Source organism: Artemia franciscana, chromosome 1 (genome assembly GCF_032884065.1).
Source record: "Artemia franciscana chromosome 1, ASM3288406v1, whole genome shotgun sequence".
Taxonomy (NCBI): domain Eukaryota; kingdom Metazoa; phylum Arthropoda; class Branchiopoda; order Anostraca; family Artemiidae; genus Artemia; species Artemia franciscana.
The window spans coordinates 51,242,804-51,264,671 of record NC_088863.1 but is presented as its reverse complement, the minus strand read 5'-3'; the positions used below and the strand labels follow the sequence as shown (position 1 = coordinate 51,264,671).

The 21,868-nt window shown below is 36.9% G+C and overlaps 1 protein-coding gene across 1 annotated transcript in view; it reads left to right on the top strand.

Annotated features, from left to right (window-relative positions):
• LOC136031103 (meteorin-like protein) overlaps positions 1-21,868 on the top strand; it is a 133,682-nt gene that overhangs the window by 47,115 nt on the left and 64,699 nt on the right. The window contains exon 4 of the mRNA XM_065710409.1: positions 3,409-3,649. Within this exon, the coding sequence (XP_065566481.1) occupies positions 3,409-3,649 (241 nt within the window). The remainder of the gene's footprint in view (positions 1-3,408; positions 3,650-21,868) is intronic.

The following is a 21,868-nucleotide window of genomic DNA, read 5'->3' as shown; positions in this document are numbered from 1 at the left end:
GAAGTACCTAATGATTTTAGGAAAACCTTAATTAAATCAATCCATAAGAAAGGTGACAAGAGTGAGTGTCTTAATTATCGAGACATTAGTCTGGTCTCTGTAGGTAGCAAATTACATGATACTTTTTAGACTGAGAGATGCTCTAGACGAAGTTTTAAGAGAAGAACAGTGCGGTTGACCAAGTTTTCACTCTAGGTTAATAATTGAGAAGTGCGCTCGTTGTCAAACACCTTTGGTCCTCAGTTTTATAGATTATGAGCAAGCATTTGATTCTGTTGATAGGATAACTATAGCAAAGATTTTATCCTTATATGGTATATCAGACAAATACATTAAAGTGATTTGTGCTCTGTACGAGAATAATACTGCTGCAGTTAAGGTGGGAAATGAGGTTAGCAGCTGGTTTTGTATTAAATCAGGAGCCAAGCAGGGTTGTGTTCTATCCCCCTTGATATTGATCATTTTGATGGACTTTGTATTAAGGAGCACAGGAAAGGCAATTGGAGACAACATAATCAAATGGGGACGAAAAACTCTCATGGACTTAGTAAGTCACTAAGGCTAGGAATAAGTGAAGATGACTTTGGGCAACGAAAAGATTGATCAGGTGGGCAGCCTCACTTACCTTGGTAGTATTATTAGTAAAGACGGTGGGAGCAGTGAAGATGTTAAAAGTAGAATAGCCAAGGCTCAGGGTGTTTTTTTTTTTCACAGTAAAAAAAAAGTTTGGAAAAATAGGAAGATAAGTCAGCATAACCAAGACTAGAATATTGGGAGCTACAGTGATGACAGTGGTGAAATATGGCTCTGAAGCATGGGCGCTCCGAAAAGCGGATGAAAATTTACTAGATGATTTCCAGAGAAATTGCCTACGGATTGTTCTGGGTACACGGCTGACTGACCGTATTTCAAACAGTAGGTTGTACGAAAAATCTGGTTCAATCCCGCTTTCTAGGGCTATAATGAAAGAAAGGTTGAGATGGCTAGGCCACGTTCAGCGGATGAAGGATGACAGATTGCCGAAGATTGTCCTTTTTGGCCAACCGTCTGGCGCAGGTCGTCCTCGTCTGGGGTGGAAGGATGCGATAAGTAAAGATTTAATGGAAATGGGAACTTCCTGGGAGGGTGTGAAGAGGGAGGCCTTGAATAGATTGGGTTGGAGGAGGAGCGTGCGTAGGTGTGTTGGCCTCAGGTGGCTTGGTGCTGCGGTGAGCCATTAGTAGTAGTAGTAGCTGGATTTGTAAAACAACAGGGAATTTACCTAAGACAGTGAAATTTGTTTCGACCTTAAAAATGTCTCGACCAAAACATCCTAAATCTCATTGAGCCTTCAGATAAATACAAAGTTAGTTCTAAGGAAGATATTTGGGAAATGTTGAGGTAGAAATTGATGTATAATCCCTAGGGCCGTGTCCAGAATTTTGGGGAAGTAGGAGTACAATTTCTTTAAACGCACCAAAAATGTGAAATTGATATTTAATCCCTCTTGTTTTTTGTGAATTTTTCTTGTCTATGCTGTTATTTTGAAAGTAAAGAGTAACGTTAAACTCCAAAATGGGCAGAATTTATTCGATATAGGAGGGGAATTGGCCTTTTTTCATCCACACTTCCGTCTCGTGGTCGTAGAAACTTGGGAGGATGCTCGTTCGATCAGAAATTCAGACTTCTAGTCATTTTTATTAGTCGAAAGTGATTGGAGACCAACCGGTCGTGGAAGTGGGGTATTTTCCTGGGGGTAAACGCCTAGACCCCGCTCATTCATATCTTGTGATCACTTTTCTTAAATACTCAAAGTAAAAGAATTACAAAGAAGTGTGTATTTTAGTTTTCCTTCTAAGATTCTTTTTTTTTATATTTTTAAACCGCTCCTTAGAAAGATCCTTGAATGGCTTGAGTTTGCTTGAACTTCGGGCGTTCTTCTTTAAAGTACATCTATAGGCCTAGTTCTCTTTGCCTAAATTAATTTTGAAAAAAAGTTTTTTCCGATGAAAGTAAAGAGCAAAGTTGAAACTTAAAACAAAAAAATTACTGCTTCGCAGCTTATTTAATATATTTGCGAAATAACAGTTTCAAATTCTCCCTATATTTCCCTGTTGAATACTGAAAAATTCTAGAATTCGAAAAACCTAAGGATGCAAACTAACATACATGTTTCTTCGTCTCTTTGCCTCCCTCTCCTTTGTACAGAAACCATTCGACCAGGCTCCCCTTAAAGCGTTGGGCTCGTGGGTAATGTTATTTTTTTTTTTTTTAGCAAAAATGGTTTAAAATTTGTATAACAATTGTTATAAACTGATTTTTACCGAAAATCCATTAAACACTGAAAGCATAGATTTCAGTTTAGAAATTTTCGGAAAAGGAGATATTTGCCATTATCGTCACCTTCAAATCAGCAACAGAATGGTTGGAATGAAAATTCAAAGCTTCGTCATAAATGTTGAAGGGAAGGTTCCATATCATTATCTACTAGGTAAGTTGGAACTCATCATTTTGGCCGCGAGAAGGAATCTCATGTGCCTCCATTTTGGTGCCAAGACCTTGTCTGTTCCCTAATTACGTTCCATTATCCCCAAACCATACCTTCCCGCCCGCAACAGACCGTCCTGTTTAAAGTTCCAGAAAGTCCCCAAATTGACTCCTGTCCCTGCTAAACATGAAAGATAATGCAAAAGTTTTGTTTCGAATTTTGTTGAATTGTATACTAGCCAGGAAAACTAGTCATTAATTTTATGTTGTTTTTGTTCTTTTTTGATTTTTCAACAAAAATTTTGGCTCATTTTATTTATGTATATTGTACTGACTTGAACATCAGCGATGGCAACGTTTTTTGATACGATTTATATGTACTAGTGCTATTTGTGACGCGAAATTCAAATTCGGCAACCATGCTGTGAAAACTTTTTTTAAAACTAAATCCTGTTCAATAGAAATTCTATTCTGTATAAGTTTATTCAAATATTGAAATTAGAGATTAGGTAGAAAAATTGCGACGAAATCAATTGCCGTTGGGTTTGAAAAATGGACTGCATAGTAAAGGATAACTCCATAAGTTTTATACACTTTATTAAGTAAACTTTGCTGAATTAGGTTGATTTATTCGCTTTCATTTTTTTTTTTCACACAGTATTGATGTTTTATCGGAACCATTTTTGATGGAAGATTTCCAATTCTGATCATACTAATGGCTCTACAAGATTCTTCAAGGTCTATATTTGAGATGCAGCATGTGGGATTAACGATCCAACTTTCCTTTATTTGCAAGCCTAAACTACAATTTTTACTTTCTCGCCAAAAGAGGGGTCCGAACCCCCCTTCCCCTCCTCTCCCCCTGTGCATGTGCCTACTTTGGACTACAATTGCTCATTACGTTGAGGAGGATATAGCATTTTATATTTGTTTTCCTTTTAGGGATGTTTGAAAGTTATTGGCCCTATTGGTGACATTAAGATATTTTTAGAAAGCTCTAAGAAGCTTTTACCATTGATGAACAAGGAGAATGGTCGAAAGATTCATTGTTTTGCTAGTAATAGTGGATCAGCTGCTATCTATATTGAAGCAGGTCCTACGCAGTCAAGTGTTTCGACGTTAAAAGTTCGTTATGATTTGCTGATAGTCAGGCGGGGTTCCAAATCTCTAGACCTCTGGGAAGGTATGTTACTTATTTCTTCTTTTTTTTAGCTGAATTTTTTTTTACCGACAATATTTTTTTTCCTTCTCAATGGTTCTTAATGATAAATTAGTCACAAAAAAGGTAAAGAATATGGCATTAGACTTTATAGTCCCTACCGGCGGTCCTGATATCCGTTTCTTGGCCCTTCAGCCAGGAAGCGCAATGGGGGGTTGGGGGCCAACTATCCTGTGCTTTCGCACACCCTTCCTGTTTACCTTCCCCTGTACTGGTTGACAGCACTAGTTGAGGAAAAGTGATTGCAATAATTAAGAAAACATATGTTGCATTAAATTCGCTGAGTCAGAAATTGGAGAGAATAAGAAGAAACATCTTAGGTTTTTTTAGATGAAGATTTCCGCTCATCCTTCATCTGTGGCAGTATGGAGATTCTGATTTAAACAGATAACAGGGAAAACACTAATGGAATAAATTATTTGAACATTTTTTTCTGTATTTAAGGTTGGATACAAGAGTATTTTGCTTTCAATGGAGATAACCTTTGCGCAGCTAGTTCCTGGAATTTATCTTCAAACAGTTCGTGGTAACGAACTGTAGTAAGGAGCGACCGGCTTAATAGTAACCGAGACTCTAAAAAACGGAATTTTTATAACAATAGTTACATCAAAAGAATCGCATTTTGATGCTGATTTTAAATATATAAGGTTCATTAAGTTTAGACTTACCCATCAAAAGTTACGAGCCTTATTTTCGAAAATAGGGGAAAAACCCTTTAAAAGTCATTGCTTCTTGACGAAAATCACACCATCAGATTCAGCGTATCAGAAAACCCTACAGTAGAAGTTTCAAGCATCTATCTACAAAAATGTGGAATTTTGCATTTTTTTGCCACAAGACAGATCACGGATGCGTGTTTTTTTTTTTTGTTTTTTTTTTTTCCCAGGGGTGATCGTATCGAACCGTTGGTCCTAGAATGTCGTGTGAGGCCTCATTCGAACGGAAATGAAAAGTTCTAATGCCCTTTCTAAGTTATAAAAAAAATTGGAGGGCACATAGGCCCCCTCCCACGCACTTTTTTTTCCCAAAGTCACCGGATCAAAATTCTGAGATAGCTATTTTATTCAGCATAGTCGAAAAACCTAATAACTATGTCTTTGGGGATGACTTACTCCTCCACAGTCCCCGTGAGAGGGGCTGCAAGTTACAAACTTAGACCAGTATTTACACAAAGTAATGGTTATTGGGAAGCGTACACATGCTTTCAGGGGGATTTTTTGGTTGGGGAGAGGGGGTTATGCGTGGGGATCTTTCCATGAAGGAATTTGTCATGGGGGAAGAAAATTTCCATTAAGGGGGTGCAGGATTTTTTAGCATTTTTTTAAAGAACAATGAAAAAATAAATTTGAAAAAGTTTTAACTGAAAGTAAGGATCAGAATTAAAACTTCAATCGAACAGAAATTATTACGCATATGAGGGGTTCACCTCCTCCTAATAACTCGCTCTTTACGCTAAAGTGACTTTATTAATTTCCACTATTTATTCTACGGCCTTTGTGTTTCAGGGGTCATTCTTAAGGAATTCGGACAAAATTAAAGCTTTAGTGTAAAGAGCGAGGTATTGACGAGGTGGTGAATTCCCTCATGTACGTAATGTAAACATACGAATATAGAAGTTCGTTGCGTAAGCTAATTCGTAAGTTACGTATATTTTTACTAATAAAAACGTTCGTAAAAAAATTTAAAGTTCTAGTTGCTTTTTAAATAACGAACAAATTGGAGGGTAACTATGCCTACTCCCCCGCTCTTTTTTTCTCAAAATCGTCCGATCAAAGCTATGGGAAAGCCATTTAGCCATAAAAATAAAGTAATATGCAAATTTCGTTTTAATTATTCACTGGCGGAGAGCCAAAACCAAAACCTGCCTTAATTTAAAAACGCTCAGAAATTAAATAAAAAAACGAGTTTTTTTTTACTGAAAGTAAGGAGCGATATTAAAACTTAAAACGAACAGAAATTACTCCGTATATAAAAGGGCCTGTTCCGTCCTCAACGCCTCGCTCTTTACGCTAAAGTTTTTGACTGTTTTAAAAAGTAGAGTTCAGAGAAAGAGTCAAACTTTAGCGTAAAGAGCGGGGCATTGAGGATGGAACAGCCCCTTTTATATACGGAGTAATTTCTGTTCGTTTTAAGTTTTAATATCGCTCCTTACTTTCAGTTAAAAAAAAATCTTGTTTTTTTTTTTATTTAATCATGGGTAAGGGGGAGTTTCTTTTTTGGATGAGAAATTTGGCCGTAAATTCTTATAATAAAACAGTTTTAGAAACAATACCGTCTCTTATAAGTAGATGTGCGCAGGTATAAATCTTAGGGGTGGGTATCAAGGATTACTTAAGGAGATGGGGGCAATTTTCAGGCTATATAGTTTTGCATATAAGGGTTTAAGTCTTGCCAACTGTAATAACTGAACGTTAGCTCTCATTTTTTTTTTTTGACATACTGTATTTTGTCAGATATTTCGGCATTATCTAACATCGCCACTAGCCATAGTCTTGTTTTTATATAAAAAGTACTAGAATCAGTGATCAACTTGTGAGTGAACCATTACTCAATTCTATATATGACAAGGTGACTCTGGTTTCTAAAAAACATGCGGAAGGGTTTTCAAATAAATAATAAATCCAGTGGGGGATTTCTTATTCAACGTACATCTCCTTGGATGGAGCAACCCTTCTATTCTATCGATTGGTGAACGCATTTGAATACTCTAGATGTTTCCGTGATTTGCATATTAGAATTCACAACTTGAAAATCCAGTTGTACCAAACCGTTTTTTCTTCAATCTTTGAAATTAGGTAATGGCGTGTCAAAAGGATATAAGATCAGTTTTGATTTCAAACGAGGTCCGTGTCCGCTTTTCTTTTCTTATAATTCGGAAAAAATAGAAAAAAATGAAGTATTTTTAACTTATGATGGGATCTTAATGAAAGTTCATGTTTGGAAGGGTATCATGTCTCAGAGCTCTTATTTTAAATCCTGACCAGATCCGGTGACATTGGGGGGAGTTGGAGGGGGGAACCTAAAATCTTGGAAAACGCTTAGAGTGGAGGGATCGGAATGAAACTTGGTGTTAAAAATAGGCAGAAGTCCTAGATACGTGATTGACATAACTGGAACGGATCTGTTCTGTTAGGGGAGTTGGCGGGGGGAGGGTTAATTCTGAAAAATTAGAAAAAATGAGGTATTTTTAACTTACGAAGGAGTGATCGGATCTTAATGAAATTTGAAGTTAGGGAGGATATCGTGTCTCAGAGCTCTTATTTTAAATCCTTACTGGATCCGGTGGCATTGGGGGGGGGGAGGGTTAAATGAGGGGGGGGGAGCTAAAATCTTGGAAAACGCTTAGAGTTGAGGGATCGGGATGAAGCTTGGTGGGAAAAATTAGGACAAGTCCTAGATACGTGATTGACATAACCGGAACAGATCCGCCCCCTTTGGGGGAGTTGGGGGGGGGGGGTTAATTCTGAAAAATTAGAAAAAAAGAGGTATTTTTGACTTACGAAGTGATCGGATCTTAATGAAATTTGAAGTTTGGAAGGATATCGTGTCTCAGATCTCTTATTTTAAATCCCGACTTCATCCGGTGACATTGAGGGAAGTTGGGGGGAGACCCAAAATCTTGGAAAACGCTTAGAGTGGAGGGATCGGGATCAAACTTGGTGGTAATAATAATCATAAGTCCTAGATACGTGATTGACATATCCGGAACGGATCCGCTCTCTTCGGGGGAGTTGGGGGGAGGAGGGTTAATTCTGAAAATAAAAAAATGAGGTACTTTTAACTTACGAAGGAGTGATCGGATCTTAATGAAATTTGATATTTGGAGGATATCGTGTCTTAGAGCTCTTATTTTAAATCCCAACCGGATCCGGTAACATTGGGGAGTGTTTTGTGGGGACCAAAAATCTCGAAAAACGCTTAGAGTGGAGGGAGCTCTTGAGCTCTCATCTTGTCTCTGAGCTCTTATTTTTAATTTCGACCGGATCCAATGAAGGGGAAGTTGGGGGGAACCTAAAATCTTGGAAAACACTTAGAGTGGAGGGATCGGGATGAAACTTGGTGGGAAAAATAAGCACAAGTCCTAGATACGGGATTGACATAATCGGAATGGATCTGCTCTCTTTGGGGGAGTTGGGGGGGGGGGGGTAATTAAAAAAATTAGAAAAAATTATGTATTTTTAACTTACGAAAGAGTGATCGTATCTTAATGAAATTTCATATTTAGAAGGACCTCGAAACTCAGATCTCTTATTTGAAATCCCGACCGGGTCCAGTGTCATTAGGGGGGTGGGGACCGTAAATCTCGGAAAACGCTTAAAGCGGAGAGATCAGGAGTTGGAGGGGGGAGTAATTTGGAAAAACTAGAAAAAATGAGGTATTTCTAACTTACGAATGGGTGATCAGATCTTAACGAAATTTGATATCTACAAGGATCTTGTGCTTTAAAACTCTCATTTTAAATCCCGACCAGATCCGGTGACATTGGTGGGAGTTGGAGGGGGAAACCAGAATTCTTGGAAAACGTGAAAATCGAGGTATCTTACGAATGGGTGATCGGATCTTAACGAAACACGATATAAAGAAGAATCTTATGTCTCAGATGCTCGATTTTCAATTCAAATCGGATCCTGGGACATAGAGGATTGGAGGGGGGAAACAGAAATCTTGGAAACCGGAAATCTTGGAAAACGCTTAGAGTGGAGAGACCGGGATGAAACTTGATAGATAGAATAAGCACATTTTAATGAAATTTGATATTTATAAGGAACTCATGTCTCAGATTTCTTATTTCAAATCACGACCAGATCTGTTGACAATGGGGGGGGGGGGTTGGAGGGGGTAACCGGAAATATTTGAAAACGCTTTTAAATTTTGTAGATACATGATTTACTTAACCGGATTGAATCTGCTCTCTTTTGGGGAGTTAGGTGGTGGGGTTCAGTGCTTTGGCGAGTTTGGCGCTTTTGGACGTGCTAGGACGATGAAAATTGGTAGGCGTGCCAGGGAGCTGGACAAATTGACTTGATAAAGTCGTTTTCCCCGATTCGACCATCTGGGGGCTGAAGGGAGAGGAAAAATTAGAAAAATTGAGGTATTTTTAACTTAAGAGTGGGTGATCGGATCTTAGTGAATTTTGATATTTAGAAGGACCTTTTGTGACTCAGAGCTCTTATTTTAAATCCCGTCCGTCATTAAGCCTCTGATTTTCCTTTTAAAGCAATCTATTGATTCTTAGAATTTTGCTAGAGCTCATACCATATGAGCTCTTGGCTCTTGGCTCTTTCGACCTCGTCACAAGTACCAAATGAGCTCTTAGCTCTTGTTGTATTCGCTTCTAATGATGGAAGTATTGAAATTTGTGCTATATATATATATCAATATTTAAGGAATAACTGGGAATGCTTTGGCGGTTTTTTGAAAGTTTCGAAGTTTTTGGCACTGTTAGAAAACTTTGCTTTGCATTCGAAACCCTTCTTTTAAGATATACTTTTTAGATGAGGCGTTTCCATAAATTGATACTTAAAAGTACCAAGGACTGAGAAAATGACAACTGTATGTAGGAAGTGGTTGAGCGAAAAGTTACATAACCACATATAAAAGCAACAACAAGAATATTTTGGCTCTGTATGTAAGGGTTCGAGGCTCCCCCCCACTTAAAATACCCTCCGCCGAAAATTCCCCCCGCGGAAAATAAGATTTTCCAAATATGAGAATTTTATTTGAGTTTTTTTCTGTAGGGGGAAGGTACTTTTACATTATACGCCACTCACTTAAGTTTCGTTGTGTTAAACTTGAGAACAACCAGTTTCTTCGTTAGTTTCTTTCAGCTTAATGTGAGACAAGACAAAGGCAATTGACTGAATAGGTGGGAAATATATAATTTAGGCTATATATTTGCAGAAAAGGGGGGGGGGTAAAGTATTTGGACAGTTTGAAGTCAGGAAATAATTCTTACCTCATAATATGCAGAATAATTGTACCTAACACATTTTGCATGCAGGCTCCCTAGACTTTACTCCCCCCCCTAATGTGCAATTATATTGCCCAAATTTTTCTGAAGTGACGAAGAAACCGGTTTGTTCTCGAGTTTTACGGATCTTAAACTAGGGTGGGTGGCTTATAATACACAAGCACCGGAATTTTTCATGAGAGAGAGAGCCGGATTTTCTAGTAATATTTAAAAACGATCAGAAATAAATTTTAAAAAACAAGTTTTTTCAATTGAAAGTAAGGAGAAACATCAAAACTTTAAACGAACAGAAATTATTACGTGTTTGAGGAGTTGCCCCCTCAAAAGTTGCCCGCTAAAGTTTTTACTTTTTGTCCTAATTCTCTAAGAACGATTCCTGAAACACAATGGCCGTTTAATTAGAATGATAAGCTTTATTTTAAAATTATATGGAAAAAAAGTTTAGTGTGAAGAGCGAGGTCTAGAGGAGGAGGCAGCCCCTCTCATATATGTGATTATTTCTGTTCGTTTTAAGTTTTGGTGCTGCTCCTTACTTTCAGTTGAAAAAAACTTGTATTTTTATATTTAATTTCTGATCGTTTTAAAAAATACCGGGAAATCCGTCTCTCTCCATGAAAAATTCTGGTACTTTTGTGTTATACGCCACTCACTCGAGTTTGTGATGTGTAAAACTCGAGAACAGACCGGTTTCTTTGTTAGTTTCTTCGTTACTTTAAAAACAAATTTTGGCTATATAATTGCACATTAGGGAGGAGGAGAGGGGGGGGGGGTAAAGTGTAGCGGGTCTGTATGCAAGGTGTGTTTAGTATAATTATTCTGTATATTATGAAGTAAGAATTGTTTTCTGACTTCAAACTGTCCAAATACTTTACCCCACCCCCCTTATGTGAAAATATATATTCTGCGCCCCTAAAATTTCTGTCCCTGGAGCAAGCTCCCATTCTCCCCCCCCCCCCCGAGCCCCAATGAACCGCCTCTGGTCTTGGTGGAATTTCGTTGAAGTAATGATTATTGTACTGTTTAAATAAGGACAAGTCCTGGATACGTATTTGACATAACCGGAACTGATCCGCTCTCTTTGGGGGAGTTGGGGGGGGGGGGAAGGGTTAATTCTAAAACATTAAAAAAATGAGGTCCTTTTAACTTACCAAGAAAGGATCTCTTATTTTAAATCCCGACCGCATCCAGTGTCATTGAGGGGGGGGACCGGAAATCTTGGAAAAGGCTTAAAGCGGAGAGATCAGGATGGAACTTGGGGGCAAGAATAAGCACAAGTCCAAGATAAGTGAATGACATAACCGGACCGTATCTGCTCTCTTTGGTGGAGTGGGGGGGGGGGTAATTCAGAAAAATTAGAAAAAAGAGGTATTTGTAACTTACCAATGGGTGTTCAGATCTTAATGAAATTTCATATTGAGAAGGATCTTGTGCTTTAGAACTCTCCTTGTAAATCCCGAACAGATCTAGTGCCATTGGGGGGACTTGGAGGGGGAAACGGGAAATCTTGGAAAAACTTAGAGTGGAGTGATCGGAACGAAAATTGATGGGAAGAATAAGCACAATTTATAGATACATGATTGACATAATTGGAATGGATTCGTTCTCTTTGGGCGAGCTGCGGGTTGTTAATTTGGAAAAATTAGAAAAATTGAGGTATTTTTACTTAAGAACGGGTGACCGGATCTTTATGAAATTTGATATTTAGAAGGATCTCATGTCTCAGAGCTCTTATTTCCAATCCCGACCAGATCTGTTGAGATTGGGGGGGAGCTGGAGGGGGAAACCGGAAATCTTGGAAAACGCTTATAAATGTCACATATTCGTGATTGACGTAACCGGACTGGATCTGCTCTCTTTGGGGGGGGGGGGTTAGGGGGTGGGACTCAGTGCTTTGGCGAGTTTGGTGCTTCTGGACGTGCTAGGACGATGAAAATTGGTAGGTGTATCAGGGAGCTGCACAATTGACTTCATAAAGTCGTTTTCCCTGATTCGACCATCTGGGGGGCTGAAGAAAGAGGAAAAATTAGAAAAACTGAGGTATTTTTAACTTACGAATGGGTGATCGGATCTTAATGGATTTGGACATTTAGAAGGACATCGTCACTCAGAGCTCTTATTTTTAATCCCGACGGGCATTAAACCTCTGATTTTCCTTTTAAAGCAATCTATTGATTCTTAAAATTTTGCTTGAGATTATGCCATATGAGCTCTTGGCTCTTCCGACCTCGTCACAAGTGCCATATGAGCTCTTAGCTCTTGTTTTATATTCGTTTTTGTTCATGTTTTTGATAATTCATTCTTAGCCCCCTAATAAGCCCCACCCCTTTTAATGTCACGTATAGCCCTAGACTGTATAAAAAGGGTACGGACGCTTTTCGTAGTTTACAAGAAATTGCGTCAAATTTTTTAAACAACTTTTAGATAAACGTCTCCAAATACACGGGTAGAATTTTCTCTTGAAGAGGTCTTCAGATCACCGTCTCTCTCCTTTCCCGATAGAATGGGAATGAAATATTTAAAGAATCGCGAAATATGTAAAGAATCAAAAAGCTTGAAAATATTTTGGGATGTCGGGGTTCGAACACCCCTACATTTATCCTGCCCTTTTTGGCAAAGCCGATCCTTTCGTCTTTGGACCAATGAAAAGCAAAACCAAAAATAAGTAAAATAGATACAAGTAGAATTTCAGGCGTTTTTTTTTTTGTTTTTTTATGGCACTTGGTATTACCCAAGTGACATATAGCGATCACAATTTCTGTCGCTCTGTCTGTCTGTCCCGGTTTTGCTAGTTTGGACACTTCCAGATAAGCTAGGACGATGAAATTTGGCAGGCATATCGGGGACCAGACCAGATTACATTAGAAATAGTCGTTTCCCCGATTCGACCATCTGGGGGGGGAGTGGGGGGACTGTTAATTCGGAAAAATTAAATTGTGACGAGGCCGGAAGAGCCAAGAGCTCATATGGCATGAGCTCTAGCAAAATGCTAAGAATCAATGGCTTGATTTAAAAGGAAAATCAGAGGCTTAATGCCGGTCGAGATTTAAAATAAGAGCTCTGAGACACGAGATTTCAAAAAGCTTGAAAATGTTTTGGGATGTCGGGGTTCGAACACCCCTACATTTATCCTGCCCTTTTTGGCAAAGCCGATCCTTTCGTCTTTGGACCAATGAAAAGCAAAACCAAAAATAAGTAAAATAGATACAAGTAGAATTTCAGGCGTTTTTTTTTTTTGTTTTTTTATGGCACTTGGTATTACCCAAGTGACATATAGCGATCACTATTTCTGTCGCTCTGTCTGTCTGTCCCGGTTTTGCTAGTTTGGACACTTCCAGATAAGCTAGGACGATGAAATTTGGCAGGCATATCGGGGACCAGACCAGATTACATTAGAAATAGTCGTTTCCCCGATTCGACCATCTGGGGGGGGGGGAGTGGGGGGACTGTTAATTCGGAAAAATTAAATTGTGACGAGGCCGGAAGAGCCAAGAGCTCATATGGCATGCGCTCTAGCAAAATGCTAAGAATCAATGGCTTGATTTAAAAGGAAAATCAGATGCTTAATGCCGGTCGAGATTTAAAATAAGAGCTCTGAGACACGAGGTCGTTCTAAATATCAAAATTCATTAAAATCCGATTACCCGCTCATAAGTAAAAAATACCTAATTTTTCCAATTTTTCCTCTCCCTCCACCCCCCAGATAGTCGAATTGGGAAAACGGCTTTATTAAGTCAACTTGTGTAGGTCCCTGACACGCCTACCAATTTTCATCGTCCTAGCACGTCCAGAAGCACCAAATTCGCCAAAGCACTGGACCCCATCCTAACTCCCCTCAAGAGAGTGGATCCAGTCTGGTTACGTCTATCCCGAACCTACGACATTTGCTTATTCTACCCACCAAGTTTCATCCTGATCTCTCCACTCTAAGCGTTTTCCAAGATTTCCAGTTTCCCCCTCCAACTCCCCCCAATGTCACCAGATCTGGTTGGGATATAAAATGAGAGCTCTGAGAAATGAGTTCCTTTTAAATATCAAATTTCATTCAGATCCGGTAACCCGTTCTTAAAATAAAAATACCACAATTTTTCTTATTTTTCTAAATTAACGCCCCCCTCCCGATTCCCCCAAAGAGATTGAATCCGTTCCAATTATGTCAAATACGTATCTAGAACTTGTGCTTATTCTTCCCATCAAGTCTCATCCCGATCTCTCCACTCTAAGCGTTTTCCAAGATTTCCGTTTCCCCCCTCCAACCCTCTATGTCCCTGGGTCCGATTTGAATTGAAAATAGAGCATCTGTGACATAAAAACTTTCTATATATCAATTTTCATTAAAATCCGATCACCCATTCGTAAGATAAAGATACCTCCATTTTCACGTTTTCCAAGATTTCCGGTTTCCCCCTCAAACTCCCACAATGTCACCGGATCAGGTTGGGATTTAAAATAAGAGCTCTGAGAAATGAGTTCCTTTTGAATATCAAATTTTATTCAGATCCGGTAACCAGTTCTAAAGTTAAAAATACCACAATTTTTCTTATTTTTCTGAATTAACGCCCCCTCCCTCCCAACCCCCCCAAAGAGATCGAATCTGTTCCAATCATGTCAATTACGTATCTAGAACTTGTGCTTATTCTTCCCATCAAGTCTCATCCCGATCTCTCCACTCTAAGCGTTTTCCAAGATTTCTGTTTCCCTCCTCCAACCCTCTATGTCCCTGGGTCCGATTTGAATTGAAAATAGAGCATCTGTGACATAAAAGATTTCTATATATCAATTTTCATTAAGATCCGATCACCCATTCGTAAGATAAAGATACCTCCATTTTCACATGTTCCAAGATTTCCGGTTTCTCCCTCCAACTCCCCCAATGTTACCGGATCTGGTCGGGATTTAGAATCAGAGCTCTGAAGCACAAGATCCTTCTAAATGTCAAATTTCATTAAGATCTGATAACCCGTTCGTAAGTTACAAACACCTTATTTTTCCTAATTTTTCCGAATTAAACTCCCCCCGCTCCCCCAAATAGAGCGGATCCGGTCCGGTTATGTCAGCTATGTATCTTGAGATATGTAAGCACTGGACCCCGTCCTAACTCCCCTCAAGAGAGCGGATCCAGTCTGGTTACGTCTATCCCGTACCTAAGACATTTGCTTATTCTTCCCACTAAGTTTGATCCTGATCTCTCAACTCTAAGCCTTTTCCAAGATTTCTGGTTCTCCCTGCCCCAGCTTCCCCCGATGACACTGGATCCGGTCGGGATATAAAATAAGAGATCTGATTTACGAGGTCCTTCTAAATATGAAATTTCATTAAGATTTGATCACTCCTTCGTAAGTTAAAAATACCAAATTTTTTCTTATTTTTCAGAATTAACCCTCTCTTCAACTCCCCCAAAGAGAGCAGATCCGTTTCGGTTGTGTCAATCACTTATCTATGACTTGTGCTTATTTTTCCCACCAAGTTTCATCCCGATCCCTCCACTCTAAGCGTTTTCCAAGATTTTCGGTTTCTCCCTCCAACTCCCCCCAATGTCTCCGGATTCGGTGATAATGATTCGGAAAATAACAACCCTAAGACATGATATCTTTCTAAATATCAAATTTCATTAAGATCCGATCACCCGTTCGCAAGATAAAAATACCTCATTTTTCTATTTTTTCTGAATTAACCGTCCCCCATTCCCCCCCCCCCAGATGGTCGAATCGGGAAAACAACTTTTTCTAATTTAATTTGGTCTGGTCCCTGATACGCCTGCCAAATTTTATCGTCCTAGCTTATCTGGAAGTGCCTAAACTAGCAAAACCGGGACAGACAGACCGACAGACCAATAGAAATTGCGATTGCTATATGTCACTTGATTATTACCACATGCCATAAAAATGAGGTATTTTTAACTTATGCTCGGGTGATCTTAATGAAATCGATATTTAGAAGGATATCGTATGTCAGAGCTCGTATTTAAAATCCCGGCCGAATCTGGTGACATTGGGGGGAGTTGAAGGGGAAGTCTGAAATCTTGGAAAATAAAACTTGGTGATAAAACTTGGTGGGAAAAATAAACACAAGTCCTAGATACGTGATTGACATAGCTGGAACGGATCCGCTTTCTTTGGGGGAGCTGGGGGGGGGGGGGTAATTCGGAAAAATTTGAAAAAATTAGGTATTTTTAACTTACGAACGAGTGGTCGGATCTTGATGAAATTTGATTATAGATATCAAATTTTATTGATATCAAGTTACAAAAGTTGATATCGAGTTACAAGAAGGATCTTGTAAATCAGACCTCTTGTTTAAAATCCCGACTGGAACCTTTGTCGTTGGAGGGGGCTGGGGGCAGGAAATCTTGGAAGACGCTTAGAGTTGAGAGATCAGGACGAAACTTGGTGGGAAGAATAATCAAAAGTTCTAGGTGCGTGATTGACGTAACCGGACCGGATCCGCTCTCTTTGGGGGAGTTGGTGGGATTTCCAGTGCTTTGGCAAGTTTGGTGCTTCTGGATGTGCTAGGACGATGAAAATTGGTAAGCGTGTCAGGGACATGCAGAAATTGCCTTGATAACATTCGTTTCCCCGATTCGACCATCTGGGGGGCTGGAGGTAGAGGAAAAGTTGAAAAAAAGGTGTTTTAGCTTACGAATGGTTGATCAAATCAACGAAATTTGATATTGAAAAAATTGGGAAATCTTGAAAAACGCTTAGAGTGGAGAGATCGGGATGAAACTTGGCGGGAAGAATAAGCACAAGTCCTAGATACGTGATTGATATAACCGGACTGAATCTGCTCTCTTTGGGGAGTTGGGGGGGGGGGTGTTAATTCGGAAAAATTAGAAACAATTGAGGTATTTTTAACTTACGAACGGGTGACTGGATGTTAATGAAATTTGATATTTAGAAGGGACTCATCTCTCTCAGCTCTTATCTTAAATCCCGACCAGATCTGGTGACATGGGGGGGGGGGTTGGAGGGAAACTAGAAATCTTGGAAAACCCTTAGAGCGGAGAGATCGGGATGAAACTTGGTGGGTAGAATAAGCAAATCTCGTAGATACGTGATTGACTTAACCGGACTGGATCCGCTCTCTTTGGAGGAGTTAGGAGGAGGCCAGTGCTTTGTTGTGTTTGGGGCTTCTTGACGTGCTAGGACGACGAAAATCGGTAGGCATGTCAGGGACAAATTGACCTGATAAAGCCATTTTTCCCGATTCGACCATCTGGGAGGCTGAAGAGAGGAAAAATTAGAAAAAATGAGGTATTTTTAACTTATGAATGGGTGATTTGATCTTAACGAATTTTGATATTTAGAAGGACCTCGTGTCTCAGAGCTCTTATTTTAAATCCCGACAGGCACAAATCCTCTTATTTTCCATGAGCTGTTAGCTCTTGTTTTTTTCAGGGATGGACTTAAGTCTCCTCACTTATTAGCTTTTCATGGTTTTTTATTTCTGCCTGGTGGCCTGTCTCTGTCTTTTGCACGAATGCGTTGTTCCAGGCATGATACTAAGCAAATCTTCCCAGCTGCCAAGACTTATCTAAAATAGCAGGAAAAAAAGGGCCGTAAATTGGAAAAAAGTATACTGGAACGAGATTAGAAATGTGTATACAAAGATTAATTGTTTATCCCTGTTGCTATAATAAATAGTTTGGTTCATAGGCATTACTCATCGACAAAAGAATGGTCAGAGTTGATTCTATCGAGTGGACGAAGGGCGCCTCGTATGGCTAAGAAATTTTTTTTGCTAACCCTTGTAAAGCTTGTCCTTTTGCATTAGTTTCTTTCAACGTTACATGGATGTCCTAACCTCAGAGGTCTTTTTTGTCCCAAATAAAAATTTTCAAAAATCAAGTGGTCAATTTGTAATGTCTTGTAAATTTAATACATAGATAGTTGAAAACATAATGATCTTATTCTGTTACTTTTACTGTTTTTTCTTTCCCTCCAGTTTTAGATGCCTTTACAAGAGCAAGATGTATTTTAATTTATTGTGTCTTTAATGCGAGTTTGAGACTTTTTTTGTCATCCAACACCTGGTAGACGCAATTGATTTGAAATACAAAGTTTTTATACTTGACAATTCTCATAAAAAGCTTTGGTATTAATATAAAATAGAAGCAGTAATCTTCGGGTGTCTACCCGTGTGCGTTTCTCTGTGTGTGATGGCAATTAGCTGTTGGCATTAGCCCATGGATTTAAGTCGATCTCTTTGGTACGCGACACAGTTGACCTGGAAGGTTTGCCAATCTAGCTTCGCTAGTCTGTCTTTGACCCTTGCATTATGCTAAGGGCGTTCCCCCTTCTTAGACAAGAAAAAGTAACAGTTATACTTCATCAGATATTTCTTTGCATTTGAGGTGGAAGAGCATTGGGATTCAAGTGACGATCCTTGACTCGATGAGTAGAGTTTAAGGTTGTTAATAAGATAAAATACAAATTTTAACTAAATCAGTTCATTTTTAGCATTGATTTTTCTATGTCTAACACGTGTTTTTAATTAATTTTCTGAAGTTCGTTTGCTTATTATTAAAAATCTCCGATTTTTCCTTTAATTGACATAGAAAGTGAATTTGACTCTTATCAGAGCTTGTCTAGACAGTTGGTCATATATATATATATATATATATATATATATATATATATATATATATATATATATATATATATATATATATATATATATATATATATATATATATATATATATATATATATATATATATATATATATGTATATATATATATATATATATATATATATATATATATATATATATATATATGTATATGTATATAAATATATATATATATATATATATATATATATATATATGTATATAAATATATAGATATATATATATATTTATATACATATATATATATATATATATATATATATATATATATATATATATATATATATAATATATATATCTATATATTTATATACATATATATATATATATATATATATATATATATATATATATATATATATATATATATTTATATACATATACATATATATATATATATGTATATATATATATATATATATATATATATATATATATATATATATATATATATATATATATATATATATATATATGTATATGTATATAAATATATATATATATATATATATATATATATATATATATATATGTATATAAATATATAGATATATATTATATATATATATATATATATATATATATATATATATATATATATATATATATATATATATATATATATATATATATATATATATATATATATATATATATATATATATATATATATATATATATATATATATATCTTCTTTAATTGAAGATAGCATTTTTTTCAAGTAAAAGCAAAAAGCTGAGCTGTCAAACAACTTTGGTCCTCAGTTTTATTAAATAAAAAAAAAATTTCTTAACTGAAATTAAGGAGCGACATTAAAACTTAAAACGAACAGAAATTATTCCGTATATGAAATGGGTTGTCCCCTCCGCAATCTCTCGCTCTTTACGCTAAAGTTTTTAATTGTTTTAAAAAATAGAATTGTGGTAAAGAGTCAAATTTTAGCGTAAAGAGTGAGGGATTGCGGAGGGGACAACCCATTTTATATACGGAGTAATTCCTGTTCGTTTTACGTTTTAATGTCGCTCCTTACTTTCAGTAAAAAAAAAATTAATTTCTGAACGTTTTTGAATTAATGCATGTTTGACTTTGGCTCTCCGCATATAAATTATGAAAATGAAATTTGCATATTAATTCTTTTTTTGTCTAAATGGCTTTCTCTTAGTTTTGATCAGACGATTTTGAGAAATAAGGGGGGGGGGAAGGAGGCCTAGTTGCCCTCTAATTTTTCGGTTACTTAAAAAGGCAACTAGAGCTTTTAATTTTTAACGAACGTTTTTAATAGTAAAAAATATGCGTAACTTTAGAATTAACTTACGTAACAAACTTTTATATTCTTATTTTTTTATTATGTATATCAGGGGGTTTGTCCCGTCGTTAATACCTCGCTCTTTACACTAAATCTTAAGTTTTGTCCCAATTCTTGAAGAATGACCCCTGAATCAGAAAGGCCGTAGAATAAATAGTTGAAATTACTAAAAATACTCTAGCATAAAGAGCGAGGTATTTATCTCTTCCTAAATACCTCGTTCTTTATGCTAAGGTATTTTTATGCGTAATAATCTCTGTTCGTTTTTAATTTTAATGCTACTCCTTACTTTCGATTGAAAAAACTTTTTCATGTTTATTTTTTCTTTTTTTTATAATAATGCTAGAAAGTCCCGCGTTCTTTTCATTGAATTTCTCTTCCCCCATGACATATTCGTCCAAGGAAAGATCCTCCCACATAGCCCCCTTCCCTCAACCCCAGCCCCAAACCAAAAAATCCCCCTGAAAATGTCTGTACACTTCCTAATAACCATTAATGTATGTAAACACTGGTCAAAGTTTGTAGCTTGCAGCCCCTCCCCCGGGGACTGTGGGGGAGTAAGTCATCCCCAAAGACATAGTTATTACGGTTTTTGACTATGCGGAACAAAATGGCTATCTCAAAATTTTGATCCGTTGACTGGGAAAAAAATGAGCCTGGGAGGGGGCCTAGGTGCCCTCCAATTTTTTGGTCACTTAAAAAGGGCACTAGAACTTTTCATTTCCGTTAGAATGATTCCTCTTGCGACATTCTAGGACCACTTGGTCGATAAGATGACCCCTGGGAAAAAAAAACTAAAAAAAACAAACAAATAAACACGCACCCGTGATCTGTCTTCTGGCAAAAAATACGAAATTCCACATTTTTGTAGATAGGAGCTTTTTTTTCAAATTTTTGCTATAGGGTTCTCTGATACTCTGAATGTGATGGTGTGATTTTCGTTAAGAATCTGTGACTTTTAGGGGGCGTTTCCCCTATTTTCCAAAATAAGGCAAATTTTCTCAGGCTCGTAACTTTTAATGACAAAGACTAAATTTGATCAATCTTATATTTAAAATCAGCATGAAAATCCGATTGTTTTGATGTATCTTTTAGCATCAAAATTCCGTTTTTTAGAGTTTCGTTTACTATTGAGCCGGGTAGCTCCTTACTACAGTTCGTTGCCACGAACTGTTTGATAGATTATGATTGAACGTTCCATTCTGTTGATACCAGAACTTTAGTGAAGGTCAAGCTAGATCTAGACAAGTCTGATTAGCCCCCTAAACCATAGAGAAAAGGAAGAAAATTTATTAAGCAAATCGTTGCTAAGGCAATTTGTAAGGCAATTTGTAAGGTAATGTTTCTTGCTCTCTGTCTTTTCATTTAATAACAAACAAAAATGGGATAGGACAAATCACTTTTTTTTAGAATTTTGGTTACTATCGGGCTGGATCGCTCCTTACTGACGGTTTGTTAGCACTAAGAAAATATAACATTATTTTATCAAAAATAATGGAAAAGATAGTGCTGAGAAAATGTACTATCATTTTGTGGAAAACAAGTAATAAGTCATCTTCTAAGGAGTACAAACCGTTCCAATTTCAAACAGTTCGTGGTAACGAACTGTAGTAAGGAGCGACCCGGCTCAATAGTAACCAAAAGGTTTTTTACTGTTTTAAAAAGAAGAATTGAGAGAAAGAGTCAAACTTTAGCGTAAAGAGCGGGGCGTTGATGAGGAAGCAGCCTCTTTCATATACGAAGTAATTTCTGTTCGTTTTAAGTTTTAATGTCGCTCCTTACTTTCAGTTAAAAAAAACTTGTTTTTTTTATTTAATTCTTTCAAGGATTTACAAGTGGAAAATTCATGCATATATATATATATATATATATATATATATATATATATATATATATATATATATATATATATACATATATACATATACATATATAGTATTCAACTCAACATACATTTTTTAACTGGATTTTTAGTAAAGTAAGACTGTTTTTCCTTTGCGTAGTCCAGAGACATTAATTCACAAAAATACAGGGGGAACGAATGATTTCTTCAGTTTTTTAATGAAGATACAAAAATAGCTTATTCTCAGAATGAGGGGGGGGAGTCAATTTTCTGATAAAAATACCAAAACTAAGGATTTTAAAAACTTTTCACTATAATATATATATATATATATATATATATATATATATATATATATATATATATATATATATATATATATATATATATATATATATATATATATATATATATATATCTGTACAGTGACATA